Source organism: Rhinopithecus roxellana, chromosome 7, assembly GCF_007565055.1.
Source record: "Rhinopithecus roxellana isolate Shanxi Qingling chromosome 7, ASM756505v1, whole genome shotgun sequence".
Lineage (NCBI taxonomy): Eukaryota > Metazoa > Chordata > Mammalia > Primates > Cercopithecidae > Rhinopithecus > Rhinopithecus roxellana.
The window spans coordinates 22178131-22203886 of record NC_044555.1 but is presented as its reverse complement, the minus strand read 5'-3'; the positions used below and the strand labels follow the sequence as shown (position 1 = coordinate 22203886).

Sequence of the window (25756 nt, the reverse complement as noted above, 5' to 3'; positions counted from 1 at the left end):
ATCAGCATTAATACAAAGGGGCATCAATGGTCACCTCCATGGGTCTCCTGCCCTACCCAAAATTCCCTTCATGAAAATTCCTCAACTTCAGAATTACTGACATCTCGGGTCAGATAATTCTTCATGGTAGGGAGTTGGCCTGTGCATTGTAGGATGTTTATCAGCTTACCTGGCCTGTTGCCACTAGCTGCCAGTAACGCCTCCCCACAATTGTGACAAAAATGTCTCCAGACATTTCTAAATTTCCCCAGGGGGTAAAATTGCCTCCAGTTGAGAGCCACTACTATGGATCCTGTCCATGATTACCCTAAATTTCTTTGGAATTAAGCTTTTACAGAGACTGGCAATTTTCAGTGTGTAACTGCTTATGCGACACAGCCTCATTAATACAACATGCAATGATACACTCTCATTGGCAATCTTTCCAATTAATTTGCATTTAATACACATACAGTAGAACATACTTTTGCAAAATGACCCATTACACTGCAGAGATTATCCATGTATCTTTTTCAGAGCCAAAACAATGTTTTCATATGAACAGTGATTTTGGTAGCTAATATTTTAGATTAAGATATTTATATTTTACAACCCATGATATATTTATTTAATGTTAGCACCCTGGCTTTAATTTACTGTCCAAAGTTTTCAATATACTACCCATCTACCATCCCATTCTCCTCCATCAAGCCCCCATACTTACTGTTACCCATTTAACTGCTCATGTGTTCTGGTTCCCAATGATTAAGCCCTATATTCAGCCACCCACCTTTTCACCTAAAGTACTAACAGAGGGTTATTCTATTTCCTTGGGTCTATGCATATAAGCAAATTGGGAAGGAGTACTAATGAGCCGCAAAATAACAGAATCAACCAAACATGTAAGGAATATCTACTGTTTAATGCTATGGAGACACAAAAAGAAATAAATACAAGACATGAAAGAACCACAGAATTAAAAAAAAAAAAAAAAAAAAAAAAAAAAAAAAAAAAAAAAAAAAACACCATATCAACCACATGCCCAAAGTCATTTAGCTAGCTGATTTTATATGCTGATAGTGGAGCATCCAAATAAAGGTATCCTGATTGCAGCTATAGATGAAAACTAGAGTTTAGAGCTACCTTGATAGATTTGGGACTCAACACCTGGAGAAAGAACACCAATCAAATAATGGTGGTTACGTCTAAGGATGAAGTTGAAGGGGCATTTTCACTTTTTACTCTAGATGCATCTGTATTATTTTTTAATAGGAACATGTAATTGTGTGTTACTTCTATAATTTAAAAAAAAAGGTAAAGCCAGGAGTGTAGATGAAATCTCTGAGGCAGTGAGTATAAAGAGAGAAAAGGCCAAGAACTTGATACTCCTGAATATGGACATAATTAGGAGGCAGGAGGAAACAAAAGTAATGGAGAAGCAGTGACAGAGGCAGGCAGAAAGGGAACCAGAGGAGTACAACTCTGTGGCCCAGGGAGGGAAGTTTCAAAAAGGAACTGAATAGTCAACACAACCCAAAACGGGAAAAGGTAGAGAAATAAGACGGCAGAACAAAATTTAGGTCAGAAAGAGGCCTCTTAAAAATCATAATCTCCTCCCTACATCACATCCCGCAATCTCTGAGGAAATTGAGGCCCAGAAAGATTAAGTGGCTGACTAGATAGGTATTGGTAGCCAGAAGATACAGCAAAGGGAGACCAGAACATGTTTATGGACGATAGCGAATGGCTCCAGTGGAAAGGAAGAGAAGAAGAAACCAGAGGAAAAGAGGTATAATTGAGTAAGTAGTATCTATAATAAACAGACAGAGAAGGGACTGAAGCAGAAGTAGACAAAATAATACAACTTTTCCTCTGAGACTGGATAACTTGTTTCCTTTTTGTTTGGGTTGTTATATAAGGAGGTGAGGGAAATCCCTCAAACTGAGTACCTGGATTTCCCCCAGAATTCTACCTTTGGCACCTTTTCCCTCTCAAAGTATACTCAAATCCTAGGCTTCATATATCATCTATACATGAAGAATCTCCAAATCTCTACTAGAGACCAGACCCTCTCTATACCCCAGGCCATGGGATATATGTGGATATCTGATAGGCACCCAAATTCAAATCATCTCAACTTTGCTCCCACTCCAGCACTCTGTCTCAGTGGAAGGCCTCACACAATGAATGACTTCAGGCAAATTACTGAACATCATCTCTCATTTTATCTTTGTAAGTAGATGAAAAAAATTTGGTGGATGACAGTAAAGTTAGAGTCACAGCTGTTAGAATAGCCTTACCCAGTGAGTGTTTGTTGATGGATAACAGTAAGTTAAAAAGTCTTGGCTGGGCGCGGTGGCTCATGCCTCTAATTCCAGCACTTTGGGAAGCTGAGGCAGGCAGATCACCTGAGGTTGAGAGTTCAAAACCAGCCTGACCAACATGGAGAAACCCTATCTCTACTAAAAATACAAAATTAGCCGGGCATGGTGGCACATGCCTGTAATCCCAGCTACTCGGGAGACTGAGGCAGGAGAATCGCCTGAACCCTGGAGGTGGAGGTTGTGGTGAGCCAAGATCATGCCACTGTACTCTAGCCTGGGCAACAACAGGGAAACTCCATCTCAAAAAATAAAAATAAAAAAAAGAAAAAGAAAGTATTCAATTAGCCTGATTCAGAGCTATGCCAAATATAGCAGACAGACCATAAGGTGACCCCCAATGATGCCCACCTCCTGATATTCATGTCCTTGTTTAATCCCCTTTCCCTGAGTATGGGTGGGACATGTGAGTAGGTTCTAACCAATAGAATATGGCAAGGGTAATCGGAAGTCACTCCCATGACTAGATATATATGTGTATATTATTGATTCCTTCTTGCCATTGTGAGAGACAAACTGAGACTTTATCCCTCGCAAGCCTTGAAAAACAAGGTGCTGTTATATGAACTGCCTATAGAAAGACCATGTGACAGGGAATTACAGGCAGCCCCTAGGATCTGAGGGCCTCAATCCCACAACCACAAAGAACTAAATTCTGCCAACAATCACATGAGCTTGGAAGAGAACCCTGAGCCTGAGATGAGACCACCGGTTCTGCCAACACCTTGATTGCAGCCTGTGAGACCCTGAGCAGAGGACCAAGTCGAGCCATGACCATCTCCTAATCCATGGAAACTGCAAGATAATACATGTTTGTTGTTCTGAGCAATTAAGTTTGTGGTAATTCATTATGCAGCAACAGAAAACAAATATAGCAAATGATGTTTTATTAACTCTTTGAATAAAGGTATTTATGAAATATATGTGATAATAAAGCTAAAACTGACAAGAAGAACAATAAATAAAAATTTAATTACATTAATATTTAAGTAAAGGCATAGAAAGGTTCTTGTTTAAAAAACTAAGACGGGCGCGGTGGCTCATGCCTTTAATTCTAGTACTTTGGGAGGCCGAGGTGGGTGGATCGCCTGAGCTCAGGAGTTCAAGACCAGCCTGGGCAACACAGTGAAACCCCGTCTCTACTAAAATACAAAAAATTAGCCGGGCGTGGCAGCATGTGCACGTAGTCCCAGCTACTCAGGAGGCTGAGGCAGGAGAATTGCCTGAACTCAGGGAGCAGAGATTGCAGTAAGTGGAGATCGTGCCACCGCACTCCAGCCTGGGAGACAGAGCAAGATTCTGTCTCCAAACAAAAAAAATCGAAAGGGTAGCCAGGCACGGTGGCTCATGCCTGTAATCCCAGCACTTTGGGAGGCCAACACAGGCAGATCATGAGGTCAGGAGATCGAGACCATCCTGGCCAACATGGTAAAACCCTGTCTCTATTAAAAATATAAAAGAAAAAATTAGCTGGGCATGGTGGCTCATGCCTGTAAATGCAGCTACTCGGGAGGCTGAGGCAGGAGAATCGCTGAGGCAGGAGAATCGCTTGAACCAGGGAGTCGGAGGTTGCAGTGAACTTAGATCACACCACTGCACTCCAGCCTGGCAACAGAGTGAGACTCCATCTTAAAAAAAAAAAAAAAAAAAAAAAAAAAAAAAAATTGAAAGGCGCTTATTTCAGCAGCACATATACTAAAATTAGAATGATACAGAAAAGATTAGCATGGTCCCTGCACAGGGATGACGTGCACATTTTTGAAAAAATTATAAGAGAAAGGGACAGACAGATAGAAACTTGGAGGGAAAAGTAGGTTCTGGGATCATTATGAGTTCATAGTAAGAAATAATTATCCAAAATCCAATACTATTTGAGACCATATTAACAGGGTATAATGTACAAAACAAAAAGTCTTATTGTGCCACATGAACTGGTTGAATCAGATCAATAAATACTTCCTGGGTGACTCTACCTAAGGAATTAGGAGGAATGGAGGGATGTATAAACTATGTTCCCATCCCTAAAGTATCTTCCACTCTATTAGGGAGCTAAGATAAACATATAAGAAAGTTAAACCATAATAAAGAAGTTAAATAACAGTTGAAGACAATGGCAGAAAAGATGTTATAAAGCTGGCATTACAATTTATCTGGCAACTAGTTAAAGGTAATAACAGAAGCAGGAGTTCAGAAGAGGGTGATAACATATCACATGATAAATATTATTACTGTTTTACGATATGACATAAAAGTGGTTGTATTCAACACTTGGATGCAATTTCACATTATTGAGCATGAGCACTCAAATTTTGAAAATGTGGAGATAAAGAAGCATTCAATCTGTGCTAGTTCATGGGGCTTTTGTAGTGGGAGACAACATTATGTTTTAAAGATGAGTAAATCTGGGCAAGAAAGGGTTAAATAATTTGCTCATGATTACAAGTCAGCAAGTCAACTATACTGAGAAGCAGATTTTCTCTTAGTTTAGTACACTAGTGAAAACACACATTATCTTTCTAAGTTACCTTAGCGGCTACTTTTGGTTAACAAAATGTTTTCATTAAAATAATTTGAAATCCTACATTACCTTTTACTCTTCTTCTCCCTTCAAAGTTGCCCAGTAGTCTAACTTTGTTATTTATTCCTTTGTGCTTTGTGATATCTCTTACATTTATCACTTCCTTTAAATTCCAAAGTTAACATCTTATATACAGGTCCTTAGAATGTTCTACATGGATCTTATTCAGCAATCTCTTAACTCATCACCCCAATTCCAGTCCTTCCTTTCCATCTGTCCTGCATAGTTCTGACCATGACAGTTCTCTGCTCAAAGCCCTTCAATTGTACCCCACTGTATATGGAATGAAGTATGAATCTTTTAGTTTTGAAGCCAGGATTGGATTCAAATCCTAGCTCCACCAATTCCTAGCTATGTGATCTGTGGCCTCATTTTCTAACGTGTTAAATGGGAATAATAACAACTGCCTCATAGGTCCTGGTTTTCCTGAGCCCCTGTTTATTCCTATTCCATCTGATTAGTACTCCACTCTCAAAAGTGTTCTCGTTTTGACAATTAAATCATTTGGTCAATAAAGGGTTGTTACAAAGAGTTAATGAGACAATGTATATAACAGGTCTGGCATGACACTTTCAAGTTCCCTCAAATGTACCTGGTACTTTGCTGGCTGAAATCATATCTCTGACATCTCCAGCTACAGAAGAACCTACCCATACTGCATGGTCTTCCTCACACGCCACCTCCTCACCTTTGTCTAACTTCTGTGGTAGTCCATGACTCCCTAACCATGTCTCTAACATAAGCTTGGGTTATGGTTATTAGTGCACATGTTTTAACTTCCTCAGAGACTAGCTTTTGGAAGGACAGTATCTGCTTCTGAATCTTCTTAGTCCCACACATAATACCTAATAGTGTCTTCCACACAGAAGATACAAAATCACTTATTTAAATTTAGAAAGAAAACAGAATTTTGGCTACAGAATTGTACTTCACTTACACACAGGCTTTATTCAAGCCTCTGCTTTCTTACTCCCTTGAAATCATTTCACTTGCTCATTAGGGCCACAGCAATAGTACTCTAACAGGAAATTTCCTTCTTTCACAGCTGGCCATTACCTTGATTGATTGGGGGTGGCAGTGAAGAAGGGATTCTGGGAGCTATGGTCCTAGAAATACAGAATAACTAAAAGCACAGGTTCTAGAGGCAGACTGCCTCAGACTCAGGCTCTACCAGTTACAATTTCAGAATACGACCCAACCACTTTATGCCTCAGTTCCTATCTGCTATACTGTTACTGGAAAGATTAAATGAGATAATCCATGTAAAGCACTTTTAGAAGCACATGGTAGGCTGGGCATGGTGGCTCACGCCTGCAATCCCAGCACTTTGGGAGGCCAAGGTGGGCGATCACTTGAGGCCAGTTTGAGACCAGCCTGGCCAACATGGTGAAACTCTGTCTCTACTAAAAATACAAAAACTAGCCAGGCATGGTGGTGCATGCCTGTAGTCGCAGCTACTTGGGAAGCTGACGCATGAGAATTACTTGAACCCAGGAGGCAGAAGTTGCAGTGAGCCCAGATCACGCCACTGCACTCCAGCCTAGGTGACAGAACAAGACTCTGTCTCAAAAAAAAAAAAGCACATGGTAAGTACTCATAAATGATAGCTATTATTATTGGTTCTTTTCTCTTTCTTGACCTCAGTCAACTCAGAATACTTTATTATAGAGTAAGAAATGTAAGCAACATCCTCCATGCAGGGCAGTCAAGTACAGGCTTTGAGCACATACAAAGTCCAGCCCACTCAGAGCTCAGCATCTTCTCTGTCTTTCTAGGATGTCTGGTTTCTTCTCCCATTTCCTCCCTCCTTCATGCCCGGTCCAAGCTGGGGCCAGTTCTAACAGCTTCTGTGATCACCAACAAAGATAAGAATCTTTATGCCTCGTGCTCTAGGCATAATCTCCAGGTCCAGGTTCAACTGCAAACCAAACTCCAGGCAGCTCCTCATATTCTGGTTCCCACAACCAGAAAAAATATCGCAAAAGTTGCATTCTTTATGATTCCAGTCTTTCTACCCCTGATTCCAGTCTTTCTACAGCCTGAAATTACATAGCCTTTTCTTTACTCACAACTGTTCCCATTACTCCAGTCTCTACCACCTGCCCGATTATATATCTTTCTCAATCAACATCCTAGAGTAAAACCTGTCTTGTGTTCTACCACCTATCTCCTGGCTAAAACCCCAAATGTTAGAGAAGGAGGGTCACTTAACACAGGATAGTGACTCTTGTCTCTGAACATCCACAACTGGGTGAAGGAACTCTTCATTATGCCAAACCAAGAGGACACTGACAGACAACCCTTTGACTTCTTGTATCTCAGACAAAAGCCCTTTTTGGGAGGAGACTGAGCTAGAAGGGGCCTTAAGAATTTGAAGATTTAACTTAATCCAAACATTATAAGGTAAATATCAGGTAATTTATATCTTCTCTACTTCAAGCATAAGATTATACTTGCATTTTTCCTCAGGTCCTTAAGTAAAAAGCTCAAGAAACTGTAGCTTAGCATTCACTTGCAACATTTAAACAAATTGAACAAGAAAAACAGCTATCATTCTACACATTGAAACATTTAATGTTTAAATTGTAGTCTGGAATACAATTACTATGCTGTTTAGGTATTAATATATCCAGAGATGAAAACTAATGACATGATTACAACTGTTTCATCAAAAAACTAATAAAGTAATTTTTACCCAATTTAATCTTACTTGTTTTCTTAGCATTATGCTTTAACAAAGCAACATCTCTCCTAAGTCCTCTGGCCACAGAGGTAGCTTTTAGAGACCCTTGGTTTTATCAGGGTCAGCCTCCTTTGCTTCAGACCTGATCTCTCACCTCAACCACTAATATTCCTTTTATTTCTTAGTATAAATTGTCGAGGAAAGAATCTAGTGAGATACAGTTTTTATTTAAATTTTAGTATTTAAAGGTTTTACAGGTTGTTGTAAATAAGTCAAGCAGTACAGAAAGGTGTCAAGTGAAAACTAAAATCCCTAGCCTCGCCACCTCTAATCTCCAAGGTAACTGACAACTATTTCTTGTGCATCATCCTAGAAATTTTCTAAGCAAATGCAAGAACACATATACACGAATTCTTATATAATACCTCCCTTCTTTGTGTTGAACAAGTGGGATCCTGTAATATATACCATTCTGCACCCTTTTTTTCACTTAAAAATTTATCTTGGACACCATTCCCTGTCACTATATGTATACCTACTTTACTGTTTTATTTTCTTATTTGAGACAGGGTCTCACTCTATCACCCTGGCTGGAGTGCAGTGGCACATTCACTGCAGCCTCAAACTCCTGATCCCAAGTGATCTTTCCACCTGAGCCTCCTAAATTGCTGGGATTACAGGCGTGAACCACCACATCCAGGCTACTTTACTCTTTTAAATGAAATGAACAGCATACCATAGTACGTAAATACCATAATTAACATGACCGGTCTCTCATGCTGTACATTAATAAGACTGTTGATAGTAAAAAAGATGGCAACAGGAAGGCAACCAACATCCTTGTAACAAGTGACCTTTGTGCAGTTCCTTTTGAGAATAGATTCATTGGGACAAAAGGTATACAAGTTACATTTTGAGGAAGTCTTTCAAAGTGCCCTCTAATAGATTCTATCAACCTATATCCTACCAACAGTACACAGAGCTGGGCTTTTCAGTCAATCCTCTGAAGTTCCTGCAGTTTAAATAGGGAACAGATATTTAACACAAAAATAGCAAAACAGTGATCATTTTGTTACGTCTTTTAACAGTCTAGAAAACCAAGTGCCATAATTGGTAGCAACCACATCCTGATATAATTAGCCTTGCCCTTATCCAAATGCAAATTCAGAGGGTGCTATTCCTCAGTATTAATCCAGCTCCTAAATAATGAATTATATAGGTTGAGAGATATAGAAGTAGATTTAGCACAGAAGAGAAAGCTATACTGCTCCTGGCACCACTACCCATAATTATCTCTAACACTAGGAGTGTCACATAATGGTGTGATATAAGGTAGTTTCCACTCACTCATAATTAGTTAAAGGCATTGATAAAAGAGACACACTGAATATGTAAGAACACAGTACATCAGCATATTCATGGCATGGGATGAACTAATTGAAAGATTTTGCTAGTTTAACAGAGAATGGAGTTGGGGGATGTGGTTCCTAGTGACAGTGAAGATCTGTAAGCATCACTACATAGAATCTACTGAATTATTTTGCAAAGCATCTTAGCATACCTTATCTCATTTCATCTCCATGGCAATCCTGATAGGAACACAAGGCAGTTATTACTCATTAAACAAAGATTCAATGAGCACATACTATACGCTGGGCACTCTCTGCCAGGTATTCGGTATAAGATGAATGAGACACTCCTCACTCATTCACTGGTCACTCTGCCATATCCAATCTATCTCCAAGGCCTTCATGTTACCAAGTTAGGGTACTTGGTAACATGGCCTACAAAACCCTGTATGACCTGTCCCCTGCCCATCTTTCCAATTTTATCACATGTCCCTTTATGCCTCATTAACTATGGTCCAGCTGCAATGGACCATGCTGGGAAAGGACCCAGGGATTCTTCCCACCTCAGGGATTTCCACCTTGTGTCCTCTGCCTGGGATGCTGTTCCCCCAACTTTTTGCCTGGATAACTCCTCCTCATCTTTCAGGTCTCAGATGAACTTGTCACTTCCTCCCATTCCCTTCTTCTCTCTATAAATTCAGTCTCTACTATTCTTTTTCATAAGACTTGACTTTTCTAGCACTCACAACACTTTATAAGAAAATAGCTGTGTATTTATTTGCACTCCAACTCCCCCATGAGACTGCAAGGCTTAAGAGGGCAGGGATCATGACTTTTGTGTTCACTGCTATAACCCCAGCATCCACCCAACACAATGCCTGCCTGGCACACAGCAGACGTGAGAACAAAAATATTGAACAAGTGCAGTCAATGCCCTCAAGGACCATACAATAGAGCCAGAGGCTAATTTTACCAGAGGATGGGGGAGGCTTCAGGAAAGCTCATGGCTAAAAGGTAAGCAGGTGCTTGCTAGGAATGCTACCTACTGAAATGATCTAGGCCAGCAAGGTCGGACTGCAGATAAGGAGGAGCAAGAAATGTATGGTGTCTCTTAGAATTTGGGCTTTGACATCTGGGTCCACGGTGGTATAATTATTCAATACAGAGAAATGTAAGATAAGGAAACTCTATTATTATTATGTATTACTGGGGTATAGGACCCAAGGAAAAGAATAGCTTGACAGAGGTGAGAATTTGGATGGCAGGAACTCTCTTGCCTACCTGTCTCTCACCATTCTCAAAGCTAAATAGGAAAGATTATTATTTCAACCTGGGAATATTCAGTGCTGAGTCACAGGTGGCCACAGGTAAGGCCAGACCAAAGGGAGGGCAGTGGAAGGACCAGAAGATTTAGCATAGACAGAGCCAGGGTTTTCTTCTGTATCTGAACATGTTTTTGGCCAGAAGATGTCAACAATGTAACTTATTGTGTTTATCTTTTGGAGGGAGGGACACAGAAGAAAAGAAAGAGAAAACTTCAGTGTCTAATATCTCACATGCCTAGTAATATCGATTTCATTTCCACTGGATGGTCCCTGTCCTGCATTTATTTCTAATTGCTCTATGTTTTAATTTCTGTGTTGTTCTATGTTCCTCCTGGATGTAGTCAGGGCAGAAATCCTAAATAAATATAATAAAATGCCATCTAATGCCAGAATGGTATTGGGTTGAAAATCATCAAAATATGACATTATTAAGGGAGATACTTCATACTATTAACTCCTCAACAGTTTCTTTGACCTGACCATGGGTCTATAAATACTGGGTAGTTAACAGAAGGTAGGAAGGAGAAGAAGAAGAATCTGGCATTTGTAGCCACCAATAGTGAAACTTTCTAGTCCCGCCTCCCCCAACCCTTGACACACAGAACAGCATTACATGAAACAGGAAGCTGAATCATAATTCTGGTTAAATAATAAGAACTTACAGTTTATTTCATAAGCTAACATAGTGAGAAGGGGAAAGAAAACATCCTGGAAGCCTCAATGAAAAACCTATTTTTGAGGGGAGAAAAAAAACTAAACTTTTCATGGTAGCAATAAAGCATAGTAGGAAAAGACTAAGATTCAGCAGAAAACTGTAAGATACCCAAGCCTGGGGAAGGCAGTGCAATGCAGTAGGACCAAATAGGTAGACAGACTGACAGAGAAAGAGAGGGCTGGGCAGCATTATCAGGAGCCCCAGGGTCTAATCCTGGCTTTGGGTACGATGTGACAGCTGTATGGCCTAAAATAAGTCTCACTGGGCCTCAGTTTCTTCCTTTGCGAGATTATACATCTGAAACAGATCACCTCTGAAAACTCCTTCCAGTTTAAAAACATCTCTTTCATAGTATACCTAATTTTATTTTTCATGTCAAAACTTATAATCCAATCAGAACAGCTATAATGGACCAGGCATTTTGATGACTGACTCTCATCTAGAAGCATGTGCAGTAAATATTATCACAACCTTTCACATATTATAATAGTAAAGGCCAGCATTTGCAAGTGCTTTGCTGCATTTGTATTCACTCACTACATCCTCCCAATAATCCTGAATAGGTATTAGTATTAACCCCATTTTACAGATGAAGAAGGTAAGACACAAAGAGATTAAATAACCTGCCCAAAGTCACATGGCTAGTAGTGACAGAGTCAGGATACAAATCCAGCGAGTCTGTCTCCAGACATGACACTTGACCCCGGATGTGACAATTGAGGCTTTGGGAGTTTAAATAACTTTGGCTACCAAATGGCAGACCTGGGTTCAGATTCAGGTTATTGCACGCCAAGACCTGTGCTCCCTCCACAACTGTGTGCTTGGGAAAGAATAACTGATTCTTAGAGAACAATTTTTTGAAAGGTTGTTTTCGTTTACCCTCTATGCAATGCCTTCCATCAGAATCCATTCCCCACCAATTTCTCCCCCTTGAAGAGTTTTGGAAAGGCAAAAGGCAAAGAGAGACAAAGAACTCATTTCTTTTTAAAAATTATTTATTTATTTATTATTTTAATTGACAAAGAACTCGTTTCTTGAGTGCCTGCTATAGGTGAGGCACTGTGCCAGATAGAGGAAAAGGGGCTGGGGGTGGGGGCTGCCTGCTTCTTTATTCCTGCTCTAACAACCTGACTTTCTTTCAAGAGTTACCTACTTTTGTTTCCGTCAACAGGCAGGACCAGATGGCTTCTCTTAGGTGATAGTGGTCCAATTAGTAAGCCACATGGCTACCCAGATTTCACACTGAAGCTTTCGTCAATTCACTGACTGCTTTGTGAGGCTCCCTCTTGCTCCCCACCCTCCATGTGTTAGCTAAATCACCAGAGTGTTTACAAATACACTGCAATGTGCCAAAAAAAAATCTGCACAGTCAAAACATATACTTCCTTTCAATTTGAAGAACAGTTTCTCGTTGCAACTATTTTATTATGATTTTCCTCTAGCCTTATTTTCACACTTATCCTGACGTGTATTTTGCCATCTCACCTTATTCTGCAACCTCTACATTAGATGCAGTGTAATTTCCCATCTTTTGCACAACTTCCAAAAGAGGTTTTTGTAGTCACTGGGAGAGACAGTGAAAAATTACAAGAGTACTTCAGGAAGTATTAATAGCAAAAATCCCGTTCTAACCAAACCCTCAGGGGCCTGGTTTCTTCTCTTTTGCTCTTTTGTTGGAAGGCAGAAGGGCACACAGAGTGACTGAAGCAGTTGTCCAGCGGGCCACACATGCTGCGCTCCTTGCTGCCAGGTACTTGTTGAGAGTCTACTGACTCTTACATCTCATTTTCAAATCACTTGTTTTCTGGTTATAAAAGTTATACACATTCATTGTATAAAATTTGAAAGTAAATAAAAGCATAATAAAAGGAAGATAAAAGTAACTGTATCCTATCACCTGGAGACAGCCAGTGCAACAACTTTGGATCATTTCCTTTCTTTCTGTATTTATCTTCACTTAATAGGTGTACATGTAACATGTAAACACACAGAGATACATAAACCCACACTTGAGTTAAAAAGAGAGAGATGGGTCCAGGCATGATGGCTCACGCCTGTGATCCCTGCACTTTGGGAGGCCAAGGCAGGTGGATCGCTTGAGCTTAGGAGTTCGAGACCAGCCTGGGCAACAAGGCAAAACCCTATCTCTACAAACACTACAAAAATTAGCCAAATATAGTGGTGTGTGCCTGTAGATCCAGCTACTCAGGAGGCTGAGGTGGGAGGATTGCTTGAGCCTGGGAGTTCGAGGTTGCAGTGAGCCAAGATCCTACCATTGCACTCCAGGTTGGGTGACAGAGGGAGTCCCCACAGCATCAGTCTTGTTTTTTATTTTGTTTATTTGTTGTTGTTGTTTTTCTTTTTTTTTTTTTTTTGAGACAGGGTCTCACTCTGTTGCCCAGGCTGGGGTGCAGTGGCGAGATCATAGCTCACTATAGCCTCAATCTCCTGGGGTCCAGTGATCCCATGTCAGCCGTCCGAGTAGCTGGGATGACAGGCGTGCACCACCATGCCTGGCTAAGTTAGCGAAACTCTGTTTCAAAAAAAAAAAAAAAAAAAAGTTTTATCTTAGTAGAGACAGAGTCTATGTTGCCCAGGCTAGTCTTGAACTCCTGAACTCAAGCAATGCTCCTGCCTTGGCCTCCAAAAGTCCTGGGATTACAGGTATAAGCCACCACACTCAGCTAGTCTTTATTTTTAATGGCCAGATATTATACTGTTCAGAACTATCATAATATACTTACATTCCCCTAGTATGAAAACTATGTCTTCAGTTTTTTCACTATAAATACTTTGGTATATAAAGCTGGGTACATATATCTGATAATTCCTTCAGAAATTGTACTTTTTAAAATTAACAATCCATGTTATTTACAGAAAAATGGAACGATACATGTAAGCAAAAATAAAGTCAACTATAATTTCTTTTTTAAAATACTTTTGTATATATCCTCTCAGACTTTTTTTTATACTATCCATACATGGACACAAACACATACATTAAAATGGGATCATACTATTAATAATTTTTAAAAAGCAACAATAATAATAGTTACTATGTATTGAGTACTTACCACATGACAGGCACTGTGATTTTCTCATTTAATCCCTTCAACAATCCCCTCAACAACTGCTCAGCTTTCTCAAACTTGTTTGCACATTAGAATCACCTGGGGAACTTCAACAATACCGTTCTCTGTCCCATCCCCAGAGATTCAGATTTAATTGGGCTGAGTGAAGCCTGGGCTTGGGAAGTTTGGAAAGATCACCAGGTGATCTTTGGGCACACTAGATAGGAACTGGTAGGTTAGCTACTATTTTATCCCTATTTTACTGATGGAGAAATCAAGGAACACTAAGACAAGTAATACACCCAACAGTACGCAGCTGATAAAGGTGTAGCTGGGATCTGAATTCAGATTTAAGCCCAGAGTCCATACTTTTAATGACAGTTGACCCTTGAACAATACGGGTTTGAACTGCACAGGTTCACTTACATGCAGATGTTTTTCAACCAAATGCACAGATGGAAAATACAGTAATCTCAGAATATGAAACCCATGAATATGGAAGGCCAAATTTTCCTATATGCAGGTTCTGTAAGGCCAACTGCAGGACTTGAGTATGCTAGGATTTTAGTATATTTGGGGTCTTCAAATCCCCCGAGTACATGGAGGGATGACTGTATCGACAGTTGGAATCTGCTTTTCCCTGCTCCCCAACTCCCTGACCCCTGGGTTTAACATTATGTCATGAACCTATTTCTATGTTACTAAATAGAACTCTACATTATTATTTTTGGAAATTACCATATTCTGTTGTATAGATGCATCAAAATGCAAGTGTTTTCAATTTTTCCCATTATAGAAAATGCTGCAATTAATATCCTTATTGATACATCTTTGTGCACACCCTTAATTACTTCCTTAGGATAAATTCCAAGAAAATGAATTGCTGGGTCAGAAGGTAAACATATTTTCTAAAGCTTTTAATAAATATTGCCAAACTGACATTCCCACCACAAGTGTATGAGAACATCTGCTTCCTTGCGTCTTTGCCAACAGTGAGTTCTGTCATTCCTTTTTAATCTCTGCAAATTATACTGGAGAAAATGGTATGCCATTCTAATTCCCCTTTATTTGACTACTGCTGAGATACATGTTTACTGGCCATTTGCATTTCTTCTTTGATATATTTCCCTTTGCACATTTTTCCTCGACCTTTGTACATTTTTCTAGTAGAATATTTGTTTTTTCTTATTGCCCTGTTAAGTCTTTGTGTTACAGATAATGAATCTTGCTGCAATTGTTTTTGTTTTCTCATTAACTTTATTTATGGTTTGTGCAGAAATTTTAAATTTTCATATAATTGATTATATTAATCTTTTTCATTATTCTACCTTTGATATTATGCACACAAATATCTTCCCTATCCCCAAGATTATATACATAGTCTTCCATATTTTTTTAGTTCCTTTATCATTGCCCTCTCTCAAAAAAAAAAAAACAACTATTTATTGCCACAGTTCTAAAACAGGATTGCAATGCTCAGGTCTTAAGACTGAACCACAATTTGGGGGAATGGGGACCTGAGTAGGAATATTTTTTGAAGCTCTACAGGTAATTCTGATGCCCCCTCCTTTATTAAGAAACATTAACCCTTCTAACTTTATGCTGTCATTTTTTCCAAATTACTTCAGCACACGTGTTAAATAAATCATTTCATTAATTTGAAGTGCTACCTTTATCCTGGTTGATAAGCTCCATGATAGTAGAAACCATACCTGTTTCCACTGACCATTGCGTTTCTAGGGCCCAGCAGAGTGCCTGCTGTACAACTAGTGTTCAATAAATGTTAATGGAATAAATAAATAACACCTGACAACACAAGTTTCCAACTTCAAACTGGCTGGAGGTTATTAATGATAACCCTGAGTTATCAAAAATATTAAATTATGCTCAGTACACTGTTTAAAGTGGCCAGAAAAATATATTAGAGGGCTCCATTAGGTGAAGTCAAAATAACGTTGGCCCCATTTAAGAGGTATGGGAATTCAGATCAAATTCTCCATGGAGGAACCAGACAGCAATGAGCCAAGAACCTAAGGAGATTTGGGTTCCTGTAGCCCTTAAGGTTCCTCAACAAGCTCTAGAGACTGACTCAGAAGCTTCCTTGAGCTGATTATAAATTATTCTACTACAAAGACACATGCACACGTATGTTTATTGCGGCACTATTCACAATAGCAAAGACTTGGAATCAACCCAAATGTCCATCTGTGACAGACTGGATTAAGAAAATGTGGCACATATACACCATGGAATACTATGCAGCCATAAAAAAGGATGAGTTTGCGTCCTTTGTAGGGACATGGATGCAGCTGGAAACCATCATTCTTAGCAAACTATCACAAGAAGAGAAAACCAAACACCGCATGTTCTCACTCATAGGTGGGAACTGAACAATGAGGAAACTTGGACTCGGGAAGGGGAACATCACATATTGGGGCCTATCATGGGGAGGGGGGAGGGGGGAGGAATTGCATTGGGGAGTTATACATGATATAAATGATGACCTGATGGGTGCTGACGAGTTGATGGGTGCAGCACACCAACATGGCACAAGTATACATATGTAACAAACCTGCACGTTATGCACATGTACCCTAGAACTTAAAGTATAATAAAAAAAAAAAAAAAAAAAAAAAAAGAAGCTTCCTTGAGCTGAGAACAGACTCATGCATTCCCTCTTCCATGAGCCCACAGAAAGAATACTGGAATAGGGAATTAGGTGACCTAGATCTTTTTTTTTTTTTTTTTTTTTCTCGCTCTGTCGCCCAGGCTAGAGTGCAGTGGCGTGATCTCGGCTCACTGCCAGCTCTGCCTCCTGGGTTCATACCATTCTCCTGCCTCAGCCTCCCGAGCAGCTGGGACTACAGGCGCCCGCCACCACTCCCGGCTAATTTTTTGTATTTTTAGTAGAGACAGGGTTTCACCGTGTTAGCCAGGATGGTCTCGATCTCCTGACCTCGTGATCCACCCCCGCGAAGTGTTGGGATTACAGGTGTGAGCCACCGCGCCCAGCTGCTAGATGTTTTCTAAGGATCTTTTCAAGTCTAAACTTCTATTTAAAGACCCAAACAGACAACCACAGGACAGGGCTTCCGAGGACAACCTGAAATTACCTCCACAGAACAAGGTCCCTGTCCCATCCCAGGTTATAGGAAAATAATAGTGACAGTAGTAATAACAGCTATTGCTAAATTTTACTGAGCACTTACTATATGCTAAATAATATTCTAAATGTCTCACTATTATAATAATGGCACACACTTACATGGCATTTACTATGTTCCAAGTGCTCTGCATATATTAGCTTAATTTGTCATCACACCAAGTCTAACAGGTGTTCTGCTTTTCCCCCTTTTCAAAAATTGATATATAATAGCTGTACATATTTTGGGGGTATATGTGATATTTTGATACATGTATACAATGTGTAATGATCAAATCAGGGTAATTGGGATATCTATCACCTCTAACATTTACCTTTTCTTTGTGTTAGAAACATTCCAATTTTTTTCTTCAAGCCATTTTGAAATACATAATAAATTATTGTTAACTGTAGTCTCCCTACTGTACTATTGAACACTAGAACTTTTTCCTTCTCTCTAGCTGTATGTTTATACCCATTAACCCACTTCTCTTCCTTCCCCAACCTCCTTCCCTTCCCAGCCTCTGGAAACCACCATTCGACTTTCTACCTTCATGAGATCCACATTTTTTAGCTCCCACATATGAGTGAGAATATGCAGTATTTATCTTTCCATGCCTGGCTTATTTCACTTAACATAATGACTTCCAGTTCCATCCGTGTTGCTGCAAATGACAGGATTTCATTCTTTTTATGGCTGAATAATATTTTGTTGAATATATGTAACACATGTTTTTTATCCATTCATCCAGTGATGGACACTTTGGTTGATTTCCTATCTTGGCTATTGTGAGTAGTGCTGCAATAAACATGGGAGTGCAGCTGTCTCTTCAATACTGATTTCCTTTCTTTTGGCTATATACTCAGCAATGGGATGAGTTATATTACTATCTCCATTTTGTAAAGGAGAAAACTTGCACACAGAGGGATTAAGTGACTTGCCCAACGCCTCGTAGATACCAAGTGACGGAACCAATGGAGTGGAACTCAGACCCACACATATAACTATCATACCACACTGCTTCCAAACTATCATCGTATTTTGCTGGTTACTTCAGAGGTTACCCAAAACAAGGGATAAGCTGCAGTTACCCAAAGAGCTTACTTATACGGAACACTCCCCTCTTCACTAATGCTGGAAAAATGAGGTTTCACTTCAATGTAATTTTAAGCACATCTGATTTCAGGACCTGGGCTTGCAAAATACATTATTTACTATGAAAATATGACATTATGATTAAGAGTTGTTAAACATTAAAATGTTTTTATTATAAAATAAATCATTAACTAGTAATGACATTTCCATTAACTACAGAGAAAAAAAAAAAAAAACAAGCTCTTTATGCACCATTAGGAACAAAACTTTAGATCCCCATCTGTGCCAGCCTCAGTTCTGTACTTTCAAAACTGTCTTTGAAACATCAACCTGACAGCCCACAGGTGTCTCAACCCAAACAGGTCATCCAAATCCAGTGTACCATCCCCATGCCCATCAGTTGCCTCTCATGCTCCCCATCCCAGAGAATGGCACCAGTGGCCCCCAGGCACCCAAGCTGGTAGTTAATCCAGGCCCATTTCTTGCCACATCCAGTCACAGAACATTCTAGAATCCCCTTCTCTCTAACCTTTCTGCCCCTGCTTCTGTTCAGACCCTTACCATCTCTCCCCTAAACTATTCCAGAAACCTCCTGACTGACTCCTAGTTTTCACCATTTCCAGCTCAGCACTGCTGCCAAAGTAATCTTTCTAAAACAAAATCTGATTATGTTACTTCCCTGTTTAGAATCTTTGTCTTCAGGATAAAGTGTAAAATCCTTCCTAGAACATACAAGGCTCTTTATTATCTGGCCTCCAACTACCTTCCCTGCTTCGTCTGAGGTCGTGCCCCTACACATCTCACATGAGGCAAACAGAGCAACTTGGAACTTCCCAAACAGTGCTGCTCTGTCTGCCCAGAATGCAATTCTCTCATTTGCCCATCTGGCAAACTCCTACTCATTTTTTTAGACCAGCTCAAAACTCAGACTTCATCAAGCTTTTCTCGGGGCTTCCCTTGCTTTTTGTACCTCTCTATTCTAACTTATTCAATGTGGCGAAATTATTTGTTTATGTGTCTGTCTTTAGAGGACAAGGAATCTTCTAGCATCCTGCAACTTATTCATCTCTGTATTTCGTTTGTTGAATGAAAGAACGTCTCAGGATTTAAGCAAGAATATCCAAACTGCTCTTGATAAATGCCCATTGTGTGAGTCAAAGCAAGCATACAGGCCAAATCTCGTTTCCATAAATGTCTTCAAATTGATAATCTTTATACATGGAAACTACTTGTTACATTTGTGTGCCTACATAAAGTCACAACCAACACAATGAAACATTTTTAAAAGACACATTAGACCACCAACTAACCAACCTGCTGAATATTTCTAGATATTCAAGCTATTTCATTCTACTCCATTAAGTGGTCTTTAACTTTTTATGGGTCACAGGCCAATTTTGGTAGTGTTTGTCATCATTTCTTAAACCCACACTCACTTTTGATAACCATAAAAATCCCACATAACCCTGGAGATTCCTAAACCCTCCAAAGGGCACAAGCCTCAACCCCACTAAAAATAAAACATAATTTTGTATGTGGTAGGAATTCACAAGTTCATGAGAGATGTAATACATCAGCTAAGATACCAATGAGCTTTGCTCTCAGGTAGTTCATATTATTAAAATAGGCATTTTCCTTCTCAATGTTTATATTGTATCAAATATAAACACTGTAACATTAAATATGCTCTTTCAAACTGCATACATCACAAAGTTTTTATTGGGAAGATGAAGCTGGAGAGGCACGACATCTATCTCCCCAACCTTATCGTGGGGAATCTTATGATAGAAATTTGCCAGAAACAAATAAAAAACACAAATGGGAAAAAATATCCTGTCTCCTGGCATATAACCCCCCAACGATCACTCGTTTAAATGAAGGGAGTTCTTTTAAATGTTGCTGGCATGCCATTTTCCTACTTCTCCTCCAACCCCACTTTTAAATAATTTAAACTTATAGCTAGCAGCAGCTTCTTTTTAAACTAATGTGTTTTGTCCTTGCAAAGACAAAGGGTTAAATTAAAGAACAGCTGGCTGCCTGCCATTGGCTGGGTGGGGAATGGTTGGGTGAGGGTAGAGAATAGAGTAGGAGGAAAAACCAGTTAGAAGAATAAGTGCTAATTTCTTACCCTGCCACATGGCCATCTTGATCCTATCTTCACCCACTCTGGGGTCGCAGGCTAAGTTTCCCAGAGCCACTCAGTTTTATAGGGAGACTTGATAGAAAAGCAGCTCTGTGGCTGTTTTCTGCAAGGTGCTAAAGCCCCAAACCTGAAAATGTAAACAGAAAAATGAATACCTAAAAGAAACTATACACTTCAAATGCTTGAAAATTATCTCCTGCCCCTCTCCGAACCTCTCTTTCAAAGATATGCAGGCATGGATAGTGTCAAGTTTCCCTCTAAGCAGCAAGGTATCTCTGAAGAGAGAGAACACCAGAGATCTGGAGCGAGTTAATGCTGCCACTCAGTGCTATACAATGCTGCATGAATCACTGGAGCCTCAGTAAATAAGTTCTGAGTCTCAGTTGGTGAGATGCTGGATGAAATCACTGTTAAGCACCTTTCCTACCTTGAAGTTTCACGCTTTGGAGACTGAAGAGCAACATTAATATCCAGTGCCCTAACCAACCCCCAAAATACCCAACTTTACATTTTAAAATCAGTAGAAGGAGAGGAAAATTTATGAATACTTAAAGTTTGGAAACAGATCTTGTATGGGGGGAAAAAAAAGAAGCGGAATAAAAAGTGAAGAGTGATGATACCCTTTGAGTAGTAGTTCTTTCTCCTTGTGTCATTGTACTTTCCCACCCTTTGCAAATTTCCTATAGTGAGCATATATTGCTTTTATAGTCGGGTGAAAATGAACCAAAGAAGAAGAAAAATGTAAAAATGGAATACCAGTTCAAAGAAAACCAAATTAATTCAGCTAATTCCTGTTGTTAAAACTTCAAATCCAGTCCTAGGACAATACTATTTACAAAGATATTCAAGGAGTTAGGGGCCGCGTGTGGTGTAATCCCAGCACTTTGGGAGGCCGAAGCAGGCGGATCACCTGAGGTCAGGAGTTCGAGACCAGCCTGGCCAACATGGTGAAACCCCCGTCTCTACTAAAAATACAAAAATTAGCTGGGCATGGTGGTGCATTATAATTACAGGTGGCGCCTGTAATCCCAGCTACTCGGGAGGCTGAGGCAGGAGAATCGCTTGAACCCGGGAGGGAGGCGGAGGTTGCAGTGAGCCGAGATTGTGCCACTGCACTCCAGCCTGGGTGACAGAATGATATCCGTCTCAAAAAAAAAAAAAAAAAAAAAAATAGGAGCTAGGAATGGGAGAAAAAATGAGAGGTCTGACGACTTAGTTTGACTTAGAGGCTTAACATTCTGCTTGTCCATTTAAAGAAGATCTCAGTTAATAAATTGGTCTTCCCTACTTAGCATACAAGGCAATCTGTTTTTTCTAAAAGTCTTCACCTTTTTGACCTGCTGAACATTAAAGTAGATTGCTATTTCCCTATCTTTTATACAACCAACGCCTCCGCCTCCTAAGTGAAAGCGCTAAAGCACAAACACTGAAGGTTAATACTAACGTGAGAATCCTGTTGGCCTTCTTTAATGACAAAAGGGTTAATGTGTACACCAGTCCCAAAACACCAACAGAGAAAAGACAGTGCTTTGGACAAGGAGAAGTTCGCGAAGTCCAAGAAAATTAGGAACCCACAAACTCCTAGGGTGAATTCACCAGGAAAAAGCGCTCCGATGACTTATCTGAGACCTGAGACAGTCTGTTTTGATTTGCCTTTTTTTCTTCTCCTGTTTCGCGGGCAGTTAAGAAGTAATGATCGTCGTCCCGTGGGACTAGGCGAAATTCAACATCTCTGAAGTTAAACCCGAGCAGTTGCTAATAAATGTATGAAGTTTAAGTAAAGTGGATTCGTGTTGTTTTTTTATGCTCCAAACTTCTAGATTTCCCGCACTTACTCGGGGCAGCTTCCACTGACGTTATCGCACGGGCACACAGGTACAACTTCGCTGGGAACTCCGGGCAACTGATTTGCTCTGAAATGTTAATCAAAGGAAACGTGCGTCAATGTAAAGGTAAAGCTTTTCCCGTATGGGTCAAGGGGCTCAAGAGCAAGGCAAAAGTCTGGAGAGAACCAGCTACGCTCGTTAAGTGGCAAAAGGAAAACAGCGCAGCGACTACTTTTCCGAGAGTTTCTCCACTTCGCTAAGACCCATACAAAACCAGCGGCAAGTCCAGAGCCGGAGGGAGAAGAGCCGGGCCTCGGCTGAGCTTTGCCAGCCTAAGTCACCCTACCCCAGTCCGGGAAAGGGGACGCAGGCGGCTAAACACTCCGATTCAAAAGCGGGGCGGGCTTGGCGCCGCTCCGCAAGGAAACTTCGCTCGGGCAGCCCAGGGACCTTACTCGGAGAATAGGGCTGGGCTCCCGGGAAGACGCCGCTCCGCACTGGCTGGAACTAGCCTGTCTAGCTCTTCCAAGCGCCGGGCTGCCGCCGCCGGGCGCGAGGAAGCCCCATCTCCGGGGGTCCAAGCCAGCGGGGTTGCGCTTCCCCTGTGTCGCTGCGCTTAGTGGGTGCTCCGGGGGTGGGCCGGGGGCCAGCGGCCCGCCAAGGACCTGTTGGGGAAGGGACAGCCCGTTTGCCTTTACCTGTCGCCGAGGTCAGGAGCGGCGGAGTCCGTGTCCACCGCCGGTGGGCAGCGCGCTCGGTCGGCTCTGGCGTCCAGGACACCAAGTTGAGTGAGCGCCCCACGTAGCCGGCAGAGCTTCATTCACACAGCCCAGCCGAGGAGGAGGGGGAGCGAAGCGGGCGCGCGGCTCATGTGACAGGGCGCCTCGCGAGTATCGGCTCAGCCCAGCCAGCGTCTGCGCGTGCGCGCCACGGCGGGCTCACACCCGGCACCTCTGCCCAGCGGAGGTGAGGGGAGGCCCGCCGGGGAGGAGCTGACAGGAGGAGTTTCAACTTGCGCAGCCGCAGTACGTCGGTCCCGCTCGCTGCCATATTTAATGAGTACTGGGCGGGCGGGCGGGTCCTATCCCAGCCCTGGGCGTGTCAGTTGCCTTTGAAAACGCAATGCCCCATTGTGTTTCACTATTTCCAGTTTTCAGCGCCTTTTTTGTTGGGGAGAAGGGTTGTCCTTAGAATAGAACTGTCTATCCTGAGCTTTCGGCCCACAGAGTAATTAGTAGTAGAAATCTAATACTAAAAACATTAGATCACATAATTTAAGCTGCTTCTTATGTGTCAGGCACGCTCCTAAGCCCTTTACTTTTTTCGTGTCATTTGGTGTTCAGAATAACCCCGAGGGGTATTTCTCCATTTTTACTCATAAAAATACACAGGTACAGAAAGGTTAAGTAACTTGCCTAAGCTCATATAATAGTAGGAATAGGAACAGTGATGGAACGTAGTGATACTTTTAATAGCCAACTTGATGCTCTGAGCAACGCTGCAAAAACTATACTGCAGTTGTTAGTACTGCATTATCTAAGAGGCTCAGAAAAGCAAAAGTCACAGGACTAGTAAGTGGTAGAACTGGGAATCCAACCTAGGTCTAACTGACTCCAAAGCCCTTATCCTAGGTTTGAAAGAAATAGCACCCCATTTTGCAGAAGAGAAAACTTAGGCCAAATGGGGTGCACTGACTCACTTAAGATGATCCAGCTAATTAGTTCTTGGCAGACCTGAGACTGGAATCCATATAATCAATCCAAGTAATCTAACTAGAACCCAGGTACTCTACTGCAGTGAACAATTTGGAATGCCTACTTTGGACAAGCTAAGTGGTCAGGGATTTAAAAACCCCTATCCTAGCCCAATCAGCATAAGGCTACCAGGGACAAATCTGTAATCTGACATAGTCAGGCTTTGACCCATTGCAATATGAGAGACTGCACACCAGAGAAACCATGGGCATTTCATCAAACAGAAAAACATAGAGTCATTTATAGGATTGGAGAGAAGAGTGGAGTTTAGGTGAATTTTAAACAAAGCAGTGTTTTTGGTAAGCTCAAAGCAAAGCAGTACTGTCATTTGGGGTCACCATCAGGTCTGAACTGCAAAGTGAACCCAGAGTTGTGTTTCCTTGGGAACCACAAAATAAAGATAGATGTGGAATGTTGTGTCCAGATACCCCTTATCTGAAGCTCCGCACCTGGGTTGGAAATTGAGGCTGCTTCTCTGTGTCAAAGAAACTTATGTCCTCCAGATGCATGTGGGATGTTTCATTCTTACTGATATGATTTCAAGCAGAAGAGTTTCTGATAATCTACGATTTTAGGGAACGAAGTCTCTCAGTGAATAAAAAAGTGGTGGTCGCTGAAATAAAAACATCTTTACCACTTTACAGCTGCAATATGTCCACCAAAGAAATATTGTTCTCTGTTAAATTTGCATCTGGTTTTATCTGTGTGTTATTCCAGCCTGATGAATGGCTGGATTTTTGTTTTCTGAGTCCAAAATAATTCTTGCTTTCTGAACTGGTAACATTCAGTTCCTTCCTTCAGGCACTCACGGTGTATGGGATAGCCACAAATGAATAGAAAATATCAGTATCAGAAAATATCAGTACAGGCCTCTAATAAAGGTAAATCCAAGTGGAGGTAACACCGTCGGCAAAGATGAACAGGCAGGAAGTTTTATGAGGACCCATGAGTAGCCCTTTGTGGTTGAAGTTTAGGGTAGGGAAGTACAGGGGAATTGTGGAAGAGAATACCCAGAAGGTAAATTGGGGCCCAATTTTGGAGGTCCTGAATATTGGACTAAGACTTATATTTAATTCAGAAAGTGACTGAGAAAGAATTGAGGTTTCTGAACAAGGCAATCCCCTTTTGGAATTCATCTTTAAAAAGGTGAATCTAGAGTAATTGTTCAAAGAGAGGTCTGATTGTTTGCTTGATTTTTTTTTCTCTCATTGAAGTAGAAGAAACTGGAGCTTATATGTAGGTCGAGCAGAAAAACTACTGGTGAAATCAATACTGAAGAGGCAAGAGGCCAGGTGCGGTGGCTCACGCCTGTAATCCCAACACTTTGGGAGGCCAAGGTGGGTGGATCACCTGAGGTCAGGAGTTTGAGACCAGCCTGGCCAACATGATGAAACTCCATCTCTACTAAAAATACATGACTAGGCATGGTGGCCAGCGCCTGTAATCCCAGCTACTCAGGAGGCTGAGGCAGGAGAATCACTTGAACCCAGGAGGCAGAGGTTGCAGTGAGCCGAGATTGTGCCATTGCACTCCAGCCTGGGAAACAAGAGCGAAACTCTGTCTCACATACACACAAAAAAGAGGCAAGAAAAGGAGGGGATAACTAATAGAGTAAAATAATTGAGAGGAGAGAAATGAGATTCAAAACACAAACTAACCTCAGACACCTCTTCCTCTGATACAGGAAAAAACGGGTTGAAGGATGGCAGTCTGG

The 25756-nt window shown here is 41.0% G+C and overlaps 1 protein-coding gene and 1 pseudogene across 3 annotated transcripts in view; one reads left to right on the top strand and one right to left on the bottom strand.

Moving 5' to 3' along the window:
• Nucleotides 1-23183, bottom strand: part of CLCN5 (chloride voltage-gated channel 5) — a 173936-nt gene extending 150753 nt beyond the window's left edge. For 2 of the 3 annotated variants that reach the window (XM_030934234.1, XM_030934236.1), the window contains exons 1-3: nt 22987-23183; nt 22298-22375; nt 20448-20589 (exon numbers count right to left, since the gene is read on the bottom strand). In XM_030934234.1, the coding sequence (XP_030790094.1) occupies nt 20448-20463 (16 nt within the window). In that variant the 5' untranslated portion in view covers nt 20464-20589; nt 22298-22375; nt 22987-23183. Of the gene's footprint in view, nt 1-20447; nt 20590-22037; nt 22376-22986 lie in introns of all 3 variants that reach the window. The other variant, XM_030934235.1, reaches the window with a different exon arrangement.
• On the top strand, nt 4032-4131 carry LOC115898843 (annotated as a pseudogene).
• Nucleotides 23184-25756: the final 2573 nt, after the last annotated feature.